The sequence below is a fragment of the Culex pipiens genome, chromosome 3 (genome assembly GCF_016801865.2).
Source record: "Culex pipiens pallens isolate TS chromosome 3, TS_CPP_V2, whole genome shotgun sequence".
NCBI classification, from domain to species: Eukaryota; Metazoa; Arthropoda; class Insecta; order Diptera; family Culicidae; genus Culex; species Culex pipiens.
This window is the reverse complement of record NC_068939.1, coordinates 11,977,770-11,991,317: the sequence shown is the minus strand read 5'-3', so window position 1 is coordinate 11,991,317 and position 13,548 is coordinate 11,977,770. Positions and strand designations below refer to the sequence as shown.

General features: G+C 33.7%; 1 protein-coding gene across 6 annotated transcripts in view; it reads left to right on the top strand.

The window, feature by feature from the left end:
* The first annotated feature begins 6,963 nt into the window (after window positions 1-6,963).
* The window catches only part of LOC120432601 (ribosomal protein S6 kinase beta-2), a 70,445-nt gene continuing 63,860 nt past the window's right edge, over window positions 6,964-13,548 (top strand). The window contains exons 1-2 of one of the 6 annotated variants that reach the window (XM_039597847.2): window positions 6,964-7,095; window positions 8,852-9,196. In XM_039597847.2, the coding sequence (XP_039453781.1) occupies window positions 9,116-9,196 (81 nt within the window). In that variant the 5' untranslated portion in view covers window positions 6,964-7,095; window positions 8,852-9,115. Of the gene's footprint in view, window positions 7,201-8,494; window positions 9,197-13,548 lie in introns of those variants that run through there. The other 5 variants (XM_039597848.2, XM_039597843.2, XM_039597845.2 and 2 more) reach the window with 5 other exon arrangements.

Sequence of the window (13,548 nt, the reverse complement as noted above, 5' to 3'; positions counted from 1 at the left end):
TACCCTTTAGGCATTTTACACAATATGTTCTGAAACATAAAAAAAACTTGAAACCTAGCTCTACATTTTGTAAAGTAACTCATGCTGAAAATGTGTGGAACAATAAGTTAGTAAAAATATGAATTCTTAAAAAAACTTCCAGAGCAACAACTTAAGAAAAAGAAAATAAAATGTTTTTTTTTTAATATTGTGTTTATTTGTTTGATTATCACAAGTAAATCTGTAGAACTTCATAAAAGTAAAACTTTGATCAGTCGAGTCTGGGTTGTATGTAGAGCGTCCAATTTCCCGGGGTTACAAAATTCTCGGGAAAAGGTGAATTCTCAGAAAATTTTAAATTTTACAAAAATTGATCTGACTTTGCAACAAAATTGTATAGAATAGCAATAGCAATGGTTAAAATAAGTGTGAGAATCAACTAATGCCTTGACTGCCTGTAAAAAACATACGACTTCAAGATAATATATTTTTTAAATTTATAATCATACAAAATATTAAAAAATAAGTTTTTTTTTCTAGGGTTTTTTTTTCTCAATATTTACTTCTCTAAAAGAGCACTCAGCTAGCAAAATACAAATATATTTTCCAGAACAAATTTCACTGGTTTGAGCTCAGGAATTAATAGATAGGTATTTAATTTGCCTTAAAAATAATCTTTTTCACTTGAAATACAATTTTCATGCAATCACAACTCAAAGTATCGAGCAATTAAATGTGAGAGTGTGTGCGTGCAACATGGAGTTAAACTTTTCAAAGTGCCATGGTAACCTTCACAGCAACTTCACAGAAAGTTTAACTCCATGTTTCAAATATTTGGAGCGAGTTTTTGAAGGAATGTTTGCATTTTTTTTTGCGCTTTTGTGTAATACGAAGAAGTTTTTCAATGATTTTTAAATGATGCAACCTTCGGTTAAAATCATTTTCATAGCAAAAAAGTAGTTCATTAGTTTCACATTTAAAACTCTTACGCCCTTGTAGTTCTTAGTGCCATATAAATTTTCAACTTTAAACTAAAATTTCTCGAACAATTTTAAACTAATTAACCTAATTCTTCTAGCACAACCCTCTTTGAGACATTTAATGATATCAATTCAATTTGCATCTAATTTGGTCATGGTAAACAAAAACGTAGAAGAAACTTAATTTTGACCTTGGCGGGAAGGGGTACTTTATTTTCAAATGGTAAATGGTATTTCATTATTTTTTATTTAAAAAAATGTTCCAAAAAGTTCAAAAAAATAATACTTTTGATAGAATTTCGGGAATTTCGGGATAAGGGAAATATTCTTTTTTCGGGAAATCTCTCGAATTTTTTTCCCAGGACGGGAAATTGGACGCTCTAGTTGTATGTGTTCTCTTAAAAAAATTACATGACAGTCAACACTTTATTGTCGATATTCCTCCTCGATAAACTTGGCTCTTGAATAAAACAAAAAATGAAAAATAAATAAATATTTAACTGTCGTTTTGATCTGTTTTTGCTTTTGGTCCGAAAACATAATTATCAATTTCGTACAAAATTGAAATATATCAAAAATAAAAAAAACTCGGATTATTGAACAGAATGACTATAATATTGAATTTCTAACAGTTTTGAATGTGTTTATTTGAAACATAAATTTTGAATTGAAATTTCTTTCTTGAGGAATTTGTTTAAAATTGATTTACTTATAAATGAGTAAGCAAAAAATGATGTTGTTTTCAATAAAACATTTTAGCAATGTATTTTGTTAGGAAAAAGCTTTAAAAAGCCAATATTTTTAAAACATTGAAAAATGTTTGAAAATGTGTCAAGAAATCACCTTAAAATATATTGTTTAATTGAAATTATATTGTTTGAAGAAATTAAAAGAATAGCTTTTTAACAATAACGCAAAAAGTGCATTTAATTTTTTTTATAAATGTTGTTGTGCTGAGGAAATTAAACTTTATAAACTTTCTACGACCATTTGTATTCAAATGCAATCGACAAAACAATTGCAATACAATTATAAACAAAATAAAAGTAAATGAAATAAACACATTTTTGTAATATATCTTTGTTTTTCTTTCTTATAATCCAAATAAATTAATCTTATTTGTGACACTAGTTATTTTATTTGTTTATTTTAACAGGATCGGTTGAAAATATGAGAAAAAAAAAGTTTGCATTTTTTTTCTTTTATATCTAGAGTCCTATAAGCTATTGTCTTTCATATGTTTATAGGACCTTTTCGAAAAAAAATCTGTAGATATGTACTGTGATACAAACAGTAATGCAGAAAGTGCTAAAAATATCATTAGAAAAAGTGAGCAGCTTTCTTTGGTATCATATTCATGTATGATTCGTTTGTAATTAGTCGTTTAACATTCCATATTCATGTTTATAAGTTATAAAAGAAAAAAAAAGAAAAGCGGAGACAAAAACTAAAAAAAAACATTTGCAACATCATTGTTGATTGAATTGGGATAATGTTTGTTATAACTGATTAGGTTTTTTTTTTGACAAATTGAAGCTAGCTGTTTGTCATAAGTTTTTTTGGCTAACAAAAATGAATATGTTATCAAAAACAAAACTCACTGAACAAAATCATCGACAAAGTTTGGCTGTACCGGCTCAATGGAAAAAAGAAACTCCGGAATATTTTCTCACACATAAGTGTCATGTAGATTGAACAATGTTGTACCTGTGCTTCCCGCGAAAAGAAAACTGAACTTTTAAAAAGAATGTATACATAATCGCTACAGTTAAGCATGTTTAAGAAAAAACTCGTTATTTTTTTGGTCAATATTTTTGGCGACTTAGGTAAAAACGAATGTAAATCATATTTGAATCATTGAATCTTAATTAAATTGAATGTTTTATTTAGAAATTGCCATTGAACATTTACCTTTTAATCTTATATCTTATAATAACAATATACCAGGAGGACGACTCTTACGGAATGACTTAACGGCCAACTGAGACCGGGACCAACGTTTTACTTCTCCATCCGATGGAAGGCAATTTAAAAAAATATTTTAAAAACCACATTGAAAATCTTATGTAACTTCGCATTTCATATTTTTTTTAAATTAACAGAGGTAGAAAATCTAATTCATCGTTAATTCTTAATTATTACAAAACATGAAGAAATTTATTTAAAAAATGCTAAAACTCAAATTGAACTATTTATGTCTCCATTATGTTTTCAAAATTGTTCCATATAAGAATCTGAAAATACAATGAAGTAAACAACAATATTTGCTTCAAATAACTTAGGACAGCATTTTTTCAACAATAGCCAAAACCTTGGAAAACATTTACTGAAACAGACATTAATTAATTACAATTGAATTTTCTTGAAGCCAAGCAACTTGAACTTGAGCAACTTTTGAATACCAAGATTTGCAGTAGAGTACACCAAAGCTTGCAGTAGAGTACACCAAAGCCATGTTGTAGAGCGCGCAATCTGATTTGTATTTTTTCCGACAATCACTTGGGAACAGTGATTAAAAAAATAGTTGGGAAAATTCGGAATACTTGCATATTTTGACAGTAATCAAACTTGACGTAAGTCTAAAAAGATTGATTCTAAATTTGTAAATGCTATGTACTGTTGGGTTACTCAACTTATTCAAAGAAATTGTCACATAAGGATTATTTTTTTTTTGCAAACCTCATCGGTAAAATATCTGCAAAAATCTGCAACAAAAAAGTTGTCTGCAACAAATTTCGGAAATCTGCAAATTTGCAGAGAAATCTGCAAATCTGGCATCCCTGGCTCTGCTTGCGAGATTGAACTACTTTACCAAAGACTTTTCAGACCAAATATGTTTCGGACGCAGATCAAACTCTTTATTATTTTCACAAATTATTTGGAAAACATATCTCGACTTTTTTTTATTAGGTCCTATAAACATATGAAAGACAATAGCTTATAGGACCTTTTCAAAAAAAAACTCTGGATATTTTTCAATCACGGGAGCAAATGACCCGGAACATTTTTAATTCAGTTTTATGTTTTATACTCAAAAAAAAATTCAATCAACAAAATTAGGTTGAATCTAAGCTTGATCTCAATTCTTCTTTTTTAATTCATGTTTTGTTAGTTCAAATATGTCTAAATATTTTTCTGCGTTTAGAGCGAGGTTTAGAGTTTTTTTTTCTAAGTGAAACTTGAAGTGTTTTGACACTCTAATGGTACGTTCGTTTGAACAGCCAGTGTGGCACTGAGTGCCGCACTCGTCGGTGCCAGTTTTGGTTCAAACGAACATTCTTTTTCAGTGTGCATGGAACTCGCATGAAACTGAAAAATTATCGAGTGCGGCACTAGAGTTTCAGTTCCAAGATGGCGGCGAAACTCGTGCGGAACTAGCGCGAGTTTCTTCAAAGAAACACTTTGACAGCTCTGAGTGCGGCACTCAGTGCCGAACTAGCCATCAAACGAACGTACCATAAGAATGTTCTTGATTTGTAAATTAAAATTTAAAATCTATTTGCAATTCAAAATGAAATATAATAGTTTTAAATTTTCAGAATTACAAATAAAATTTCACCGTTAGACATTTAGCATTTCTGGATTGTTTTTAGAACCAATAAACCAAATTTTCAGTTTTTGCTTTTTGGGTGTTTTTGAAACCGCCTTGAGGTATTAATAAACCGCCTTGAGTCAGGGGTATTAAAAACACCCAAAAAGTAAAAACTGGAAATTTGGTTTAATGGACCTTTTAAAAAAAACTTCAGATTTGATCTAATTTCGAATTGTTTCTCATTGTATTTCAACTTCGACTTTTAAATTAAAGCACTCAAGAATCAATAAACCGTAACCAAATCTTTAACTGCCATGGCATTTTAGAAGCATGGGTAAAGAAATGAATGGCAAATTTAGAACATAACTCGTTTAAAAATCCATTTTAAGTCCATTGTGGTCGTACAAAGGTCATTGTGTACAATAATATCAGAATTTTAAGCTACATTTTAGGACCATTTTTATTTAAAAAATACCGTCATCAGGGGTTACATTGGGTATAAAAAAAAAAGTAAATCTTTCCCAGTTCCTGAGGGGAACACCCTTGAAGAGTATCGGGGCCGGCATTTACAAAGCGGATTCAGTGGCTATTTCATTCTCAACTCAATGTTAACATGTTAAGGTTAATGTTAACATTCCATAGGTTGCCTCCCTAAGGTGTCGTGATAAGGTCCAGTTTGTGACGATACACTACCTTCTCTTTACTAAGCAATCGAATCCAGAAGGGAAAAGATCACCAGTTGTGTTGGTCCGAGCCGGAATTTGAACCCCGATCTACCACTTACTAGGCGGGAGCGTTACCAAGGCTACGTGGCTCGGTCATTACATTGGGTAGGGGGGGTGAAAAATGCTGAAATTTATTTGACCCAATCTCACCCCCTAGACCCAATGTCACCCATGATGACGGAATATTATTTTAACTAACTAACTATTAGGACTCAAAATGAAGTTTAAATTCGTGATATTATTTCTCATAACACACTCATTTTTGGTTTTCGAGCTCGGCAGAATTCTGCCAAAAACAGAACAACTGATTTCTTCGGCAGAAAAATGCCGAACTTCGGCAAATTAACTGTCATTTTTCACCGAGTAATCGGTACAATGACTCACATTTTGCCGAGATTCGGCATATTTTTCTGCCGAGCGATAAGTTGTTCTGATTTCGGCAGAATTCTGCCGAAGTTCGGCATAACAATCTGAGTGTGAACGATAAAGCTTATTTTCTGGAGAACAATGACCCTTTAAACGATCTCAAAGGATATAAAATGGATTTTTAAATGAATTTAAAAAAATTAACCTCATGGTCCTGCTTGACAGAAAAGGTCCTACTTGACAGCTCGTTCCAAGAGGACCATAGTTGATCCAACGAACAAATGTTGTCTTTTTCAATATTTTTTTGCATCAAAATTAATAAAAAAAAGTGATTAGAAATGGTTTTTGATCGTGTTTTTTTACCGTTGTACATAAAAATCGGGGGGATGGCAACCCTATTCCGACCAAAGCAAACTGACAACAGTCGACATTAGCACGGTTGTCAAATGAGAGTCCACAACAAAAGCACTAGCTGTCAAATGGTATCCCATAACAAATCATTGTTCAGGTTTTTGATTTTCAAATTTTCCGCAATTTAAACGATAAATTCCTGAAAAAAACACGTGAATTGTGTTGCTGATGGCAAATTCTATCATATTCTTGTAGATTCCATCCCAATATTGGCTGAAAATTCATATCGAAAAAAGTGATTTTTCTGTTTACCTTTTTTTGCGCCCGTACACTGAGAATCGGCATTACACATTTTCCAGTTTGCTTTTACACATTTGCATGGGACTTTTGAGTTCAACCAGGATAACACACTTCGTGTAACCATAGTAATATGTATAATACTGATTCTCAGTGTTTGTTTTCTGAACTTCCAAGATGGCGTCTTCTTCGCTACCCCCTGATAAAAATTAACATATTTTACATTTCAGGGAAATCACTGGATTCGAGTGGAAGAAATTACAGTTTTCCTATAAGGAATACTTTTAAAAAAATGGACAAAAATCTTGCACACGCAGAAAAAGCATTATTGAATCTTCAAAACGATTGTTGATTTGAAAGACAATATATTTGTTGAATCAATGCTAAACGTCAAAACACCTTTTTCATAACCGCAAAAGACATTGACAAGAATTGACAATTTGTTGCTTGTATTCAACAAAATTTGTGTTGATTCAAACCTTGTACAGGCTGGTCGTATATTTTTTTTTCTGTGTGAATGGAAGTGTTCCATTGATTCGAAAGTCGTTCAATAAATTATTTATGACATTTAAAAACATTGACTTTTTAACACACCGTCATTCACACTCACGCAAGTTTCAAAGTATTTGTGCAAGACTTGCACCGTCGGTCGCGAATACAGCCACAAAGTTGTGCACGCTTCTGCGAGTGTATTAGTGTGCTAGTAAGCGCACGTATTACGGATGGGTGTATAGTAAAAATTGCGGGCTCGGGACTATATCCATTCCATTGAGAGTTACATTTTCAATCGCGTCGTCGTCATCATCGGTCGAAATCGTGCGGTCTGCCCGCGGAGTATACTGGGGCAGTAGCAGTCAGTCAGTCAGTCAGTGTTGAGCAATAGAAGACACCTTTTTTTGGGGGGGTTCCGTTCCATATATAGAGTGTGTGGTGCGTAATGGTGTGGTGGAAATAAAATCCCCAAATTAAGGTATTTTCAAGAGTGATTCGAAGGGATAGTTTTGGATTATTGTTGATCGTTTAGTGAAATTCAATGAATGATCGTGGTGAATTGATTGATAATTTCGTGAAAAATGACACGCGGTCCGGACGAATGCAGTGATATTTTTTCAATCGGAATTTGATAGAAGATTATTCGGCACGTTGTGTGTGTGCGCTGTGGTGTCGACAAGTGTGTGCACTTCAGAAAAAATAATGAATTCGGGTGTTGAAAAATAAAGTAGAAGACGAGCGAAGTTCGTACGACCGAACCGGCCCAACGGAGGGATAAGATAACGGGAGCCGGGGCAAGGCCATCGCGCGGCGTGTGCGAATCAAGGATACGCGCGGGGTGTGCACGACTGTGCACGTTCGTGCTGGTCCAAAAATACCGCAATGTGTGTGATTGATTCGTGCGGTCGTGATTGGTTGACTGATTTTTTGAATGTTTTCGCAAAGTGTGACGTGATAGTTGTAAAATTGTTACAATTTTAAATTTTAATATAAATTTTGAAATTAACTGCAAGGTGTTTTTGGAAAATAAATCAACTTTTATATTAACCTGACTATAAAACTAGACTGCTCCCTCCTAAAATACCGTACAGGAAGGAAAAGCAAATCTGTGTGTGTGAAACGTCTAGTCACTTTGCGTCTGTGGTATTTCTAAACAGCACACGCTCTTCAAAAACGTGTGCGCGTGTAAATTTCGCAGTGTGCGTGAAAGGCAGTGATGTCAGCAAGGATTTTGTTCAGATTGTCAAAAAATAGTATTGTTTTGTTATTAGCTTTATTTCATTCTTAAGTTCATCATTTTGTATTTTGCTTTAAAAAAATATGTTATTTTGGAAAAAAAAATCAAAATTCATGTAATTTTTTTTAAAGTTGAACAAAAATTTCAAGCAAAACATTGTAAATGGGTCAAAGCCGAAGTGTAAACAAAGAGTCTGTCTTGCTCGTTCCTAATGTAAACATCCACTGACGTAAGCAGGACAGACTGTTTGTTTACACTTCGGCTTTTGCCCATTTACAATGTTTTGCTTTATTTCCTCCTTTTTTTAAAATTATGAGTTATTTTATTAGGTACTCTATTAGTTAGACATTGGTGCAAGAAATTTATCACTATCAGTTTTAAATTTATCTAAATAACAATATAATTCCAGAGTTTTTTTGAAAGGACCAATAAACTATTGTCTTTCATATGTTTATAGGACCTAATCAAACAAAACTCTAAAAACTCTTATTTTGAAAATTTTTGACATCGCCTGTGAAACAAAATAAACAAACAGCAAAATTTCCACCAAAACTGGCAGCCCTGGTCCGCGCGTGGTTCGTGTGACAGAAGACGCAAAAAGAACAAAAACAGCAGAAGTAAAAGCAGCGCAGTTTGCTGAAAACGAATAAATTTCGGGCTAAAAACTTGGACTAAATCGCATTTATTTCTAAAGTTTAGTTTCTTTCGGCGACGCGTAGTGGAATTTTGCGAGTGCTCAACCCACAAACCCCCGTTTTCTCAGGAAGAAATTTGACGCGCAGTGTGTTCTCTCCTCGGTGGAGGCATTTATTTTGGTGTTATTTTAGGAAGGTGTTTTCCCCTTGAAATTTGAGTAAATTTTAAGAAAATACGCAATTATCCACCTTCACAGGATTCCGGTAGCTAGTGCGTAGTGCAAAATCAGTTCCAGGGAGCAAATCTAGTGCGAAAAATCACGAGTGTGTTCATAAAATTTGATAGAGTTTGAGAGTCTCCTCCTGGCAGCAAGTGGCGGAGGACCAGGTCAGAAGGAAGAATCCTTCAGCAGAACAAGAAGAGAGGGGGAGGAAAAGTAGAAGCAGGAAGAACCTCGTTGATCCGAGGACCAAAACACGCAGGAAAAGAAGGAGCAGACAACACAAGCCGCCACACCAAAATGGCTGGTGTTTTCGATTTGGAGCTGGACATCCGCGACATCCGTGACTCAGACGACGATGATGTGATCGAGGTCGATGATGTAAGTCCGGTGTCCACTACTTGTTCCTTTAACAATGTGTCTTGGTGGGGAGGGGGAGCTCATTATAATTCGGTTGAGGACTTCTGGGAGGGTTGTTCAGGATTGCAAGGAATGCTGGCAGGGTGAACAGGCTTTTCTTTATAATACGGTATTTGACGCAATTCCAAAAACTATACAAACTGCACCCTTAACCAAAAATCATGAATTTCTGAGTTCAATATCCCACTGTTTCATACAATTTTTTGAGTTCAGGTAAATACATTTTTTTATTAATAATTGTCCCTATTCGCCCTACCTGACAGCGTATAGGAAAAAAAAATCAATTTATAACTCAGCAAATAAATTTAAATTGATTTGAAAAAATGTTTTTTTTTTATCTGAAATATCAGAAAATTTTACGAATGTTTCATCTTTTAACATCGAAATTCGGTCCAATAGCTACCGAGATATCCTTATCTGAACTGAATATAGTCCAGACTCGATTATTCGAATCCTCGATTATCCGATGGTTTGTATGGCACTTCGGATAATCAAAACACGAACAAGCGTTTTTTTTTTGTTGTATTTTCTTGTTAATAACATCAAATTTGAGTTCTGCGACCCCATTTTAGTCAAATTTGAACAGTTGATTGCCTATTAAATATCAAAATGCATTTTTTAATTATAATTTTTTTCATTATTATTTTTCAATATTTCGCCATTTTGGATTAAAAAATTGTAAATCATTTAAGCGTAATTTTGGGGTCATATTTAAGCTCGACAAACAAAAATAACGAAATTTGTTTTTCGAGATCCGATTATCCGAGGCTATTGGATAATCAAGTCTGGACTGTATTGGAAAGGGAACCAATGGAAACCGATCGACATTTTTTTCCAAAATTGTCAAGCTTGATCATTTCTACAGGTACAAAACATTTTTAGGTAGATATCACTTAAAATCGGTGTATTTAAGTAAAAAATGACCTAATTTCAATATTTTTCAAAAAAAATCCTAACTTGAACCAAACAATGTTGATCACTTTATGGCATAGCTCAAAGATGGAATTTTTGGTTATCTCAAAAGAAATCCAAAAATAACATATTTAAAAATGGTATTTTGCGTAATTTGATTAAGGTGATAAAAAGTGAAAAAGTCGGTATCTTTTTTAAAAGGTAACATTTTCTCTCCTCCCCTAAACCTACAACTTTGCCGAAGACACCAATTCGATCAGAAAATTGAGGTTTTTGAAAATTTACATAACATTTTTGTATGACCAACCCCCAAATTTGTATGGAAACTTGTATGGACGAATGGATGATAAAAAATACTTCTTTGGATATACCAAACGTGTATACGAATAGTGTGTGGCAAATCTCATTTTTCCAGTAACTTTTTTGAGTTTGCGTTTAAAAATTGCGTTCAATCATAGACTTATCGATAACAGCAAACTCATCAACCTTATTTTACTACGTTACCTGGAACTAAATATATTTCAGTACCATAGCGATAGGGACCATTTCAAGAAATATTGGTCCATAGAAACACTTTTCTGGACAAATCAATATGAGAAAAAAATTTGAATCATAAATCTCTTAATTACTGATGTTTCTGGTTTCTACTAAACATTTTTGAGAACATAATTTTTGCATTTTCGTTGCATATCAACTTACTTTTGTTGTTTTTCTAGAGAATTGATACATCCTCCATTTCATCACACAAAATAAGAGTGCTGAAATGTTTTTTTTGCAATTCCTTGGGGGAGTATTATATAAATCGTTATAGTACTCATTTTGTCAAGGGGCATGGATAGATCCGTCATGGTAATGAAATTGAGGGTTTAATTGTATTGTTCCAAGTACTGTTAAAACTTCCATTTTATTAACACAATGGATATCGTTCCATGCTGAAGAGAACCCGCTTTGCCGCAGCACCAAGGCTTATCGATGTCTTTTGGCTTAACCATCTGGAAGTCGCGTATTATGGACACTATTAAAGTGTCCTTACAACGTGTGTACAATGAATACTAACGCGACTGCTGGTGAGTTAAGCTGGCGTCGAGACCAAGAGGTTCTCCGATAGTGGAAATATCACAAATGTACAACAAACCGCTACATATGTGACTTTTCCCCTATCGAATGTGGGAGTTAGGTTAGGACTATAAAAATAGTTTTGCATTCGAATTCCAAATTAAAATTAAAATTGGGTCTTTTAAGATTTTACATTTAGTAATTTTAGGAATTAGTTTAAAGATAACAATAATCAGAATTACATTAGACAGTTAGCGGGGCAAGTAATCCAGCCAGAATAGCTAATTTTCATTCATGTTGAGTACTGTTCTGATTTGTCAAAGTTGCCATAGCATCTCGATCAATCAATAATGAAATGATATCGGACAAAATTCGTTAATCTGTTGAACTAACGGTTCTCGGATTATGGTTGTATCGACCATTGTTGCGAATCGAGGATCTACTGGAGTTTTGACGATCAAATGGAGCCTAACATTTCAAAAGGGCGCATGGGTTTTGTGAGCAGGAGTGTGTCCCTTTCACTTAAATGATAGTTTTCATAAGGTGTGAGAGAGTTACACTCTTGTTCACATGAGTTGTGTGCCCTAATGAAATGGAAGGCACGAAATGGTTGTCTATTTTCTCATTCACGATGCCTGTTTAACTTGTAAAATATGAACTGTTCATTTATGTTCATTAGTTTTGGAAGCGGCAAGACAGGTTTAAACTAGGCAAGATAAAGGAACGTTTAGCTTTGTTACTAAAAGTTATGGGGATTTAAGATTAGTGTTATTTCAGAAAGTTTAGTTAAGGTTTTGGCAGAAATGTTTGTAGGTGTAATGTACGACAATACTACTGACGGACGTGACAGGACGGGGACCCCGTTTGGAGGTTTCAACATTAAGATTTGTATTCCATATACAAGTTATTTCATCTTTCGTTTTCCAGAGCGATTCTTAGATTCCATTTAGAGTTGGAATGCATAATAGGGTTTCTTTGTATTTTCTTCCAGGCCTTTTTAGTTTTGATTTTTGTTTGAATAACTACTTTAGAGTTCCTTTATTATGTTTTAAATTTAGATAAACGTAACTGATCAATCAATCCAAGTTCTTACTACTCACACCTACACTAATTTTCTTTCACCTTCCCCCTCCCGATCCACTATATCTTCCGGTGGTGTTCATTTTGTTTGCAATACTAGTTCGGCCACTACCCGTTTTTCCACAAGAAACCGGACTTGGATTGACTTGAGGCCGCGTCCCCCACCTTGCTCCGTAAAACGAAAACGAAACGAAAAACGAATGAAATGTTTTTTTTGCAATTCCGTCGTGAAACTACTTACTTTTCCTGTCATTCTTGAACGACGAAATAGCCTACTTTTCTGTACCAAAAATAACAGAATCGAATAGCAACACTTTTCAAAATAAATGCTGAAAAGTTCTACATTCCAGCACTGAAATGGGTGCTGAAAAGTTGAACTTTTCAGCACTTGTTTCGAAAAGTAACACTTTTCAACATTTTTTTGATTCAAAATACATGAAAATTTGACATAAAATTTCACTCAATGGGTGTTTTTCGGAATTGCAAAAAATGTTGTATGGAACTCGTTGCAAAACTTGATTTTTTCAGCACTCTTCGTATTTATCCAACTCGGTGAACCTTGTTGGATAAATGTACGACTCGTGCTGAAAAAATCCTCTTTTTGCAACTTGTTGCATAAACTACTATTTCGACTCTCTTTAGAGTGCGGAAATCGTTCTTATCCTCCAACTATCCCTCATCTACTAGCTATTTCGAACGTTATTTTGTAACTTTTTTCCTTCAGTAGAATAACTCGTTTCTTTAAGCACCCGTAAACTTTGTTCCCAACTTCGAATTAATCAGCTGTTAAAGGTAGTCCACATCTCAGCTTTGGATAGTACCGTTACCGGCTTATCAGAACTTTGATCGTGAATTACAGCTTTCATAAAGTGTTTTTGACTATTTCAAAGTAATAAGGAGAATAGGTCGAAAAGCTTAGTTTGATGAAAATGGGTATATTTCCCGTATTACGTAACCATAGTTATGTCTATTATTTAGGAAGAGATGTCATAAACTAAAATGATTACTTTGTTGTTTTGTCCAAAAATAACTTTTGGCAGTGTTGACAGAGTTTCAATATTTATCAAAAAGGTGAAATCTAGAGTTTTCTTTTTGAAGGGCCAATATATTTTTTTTTATTTTGTTTTTGAGTCTTCTTGAAACCGCCTTGGGTCAGAGGTGTTCAAAACAACCCAAAAGCGAAAAATAAAAATGTTGTTTATTGGACCTCCTTAAAAAAAACTCCAGAAATACCTTTTCAACTATATTATAGACGTGAATTCGAA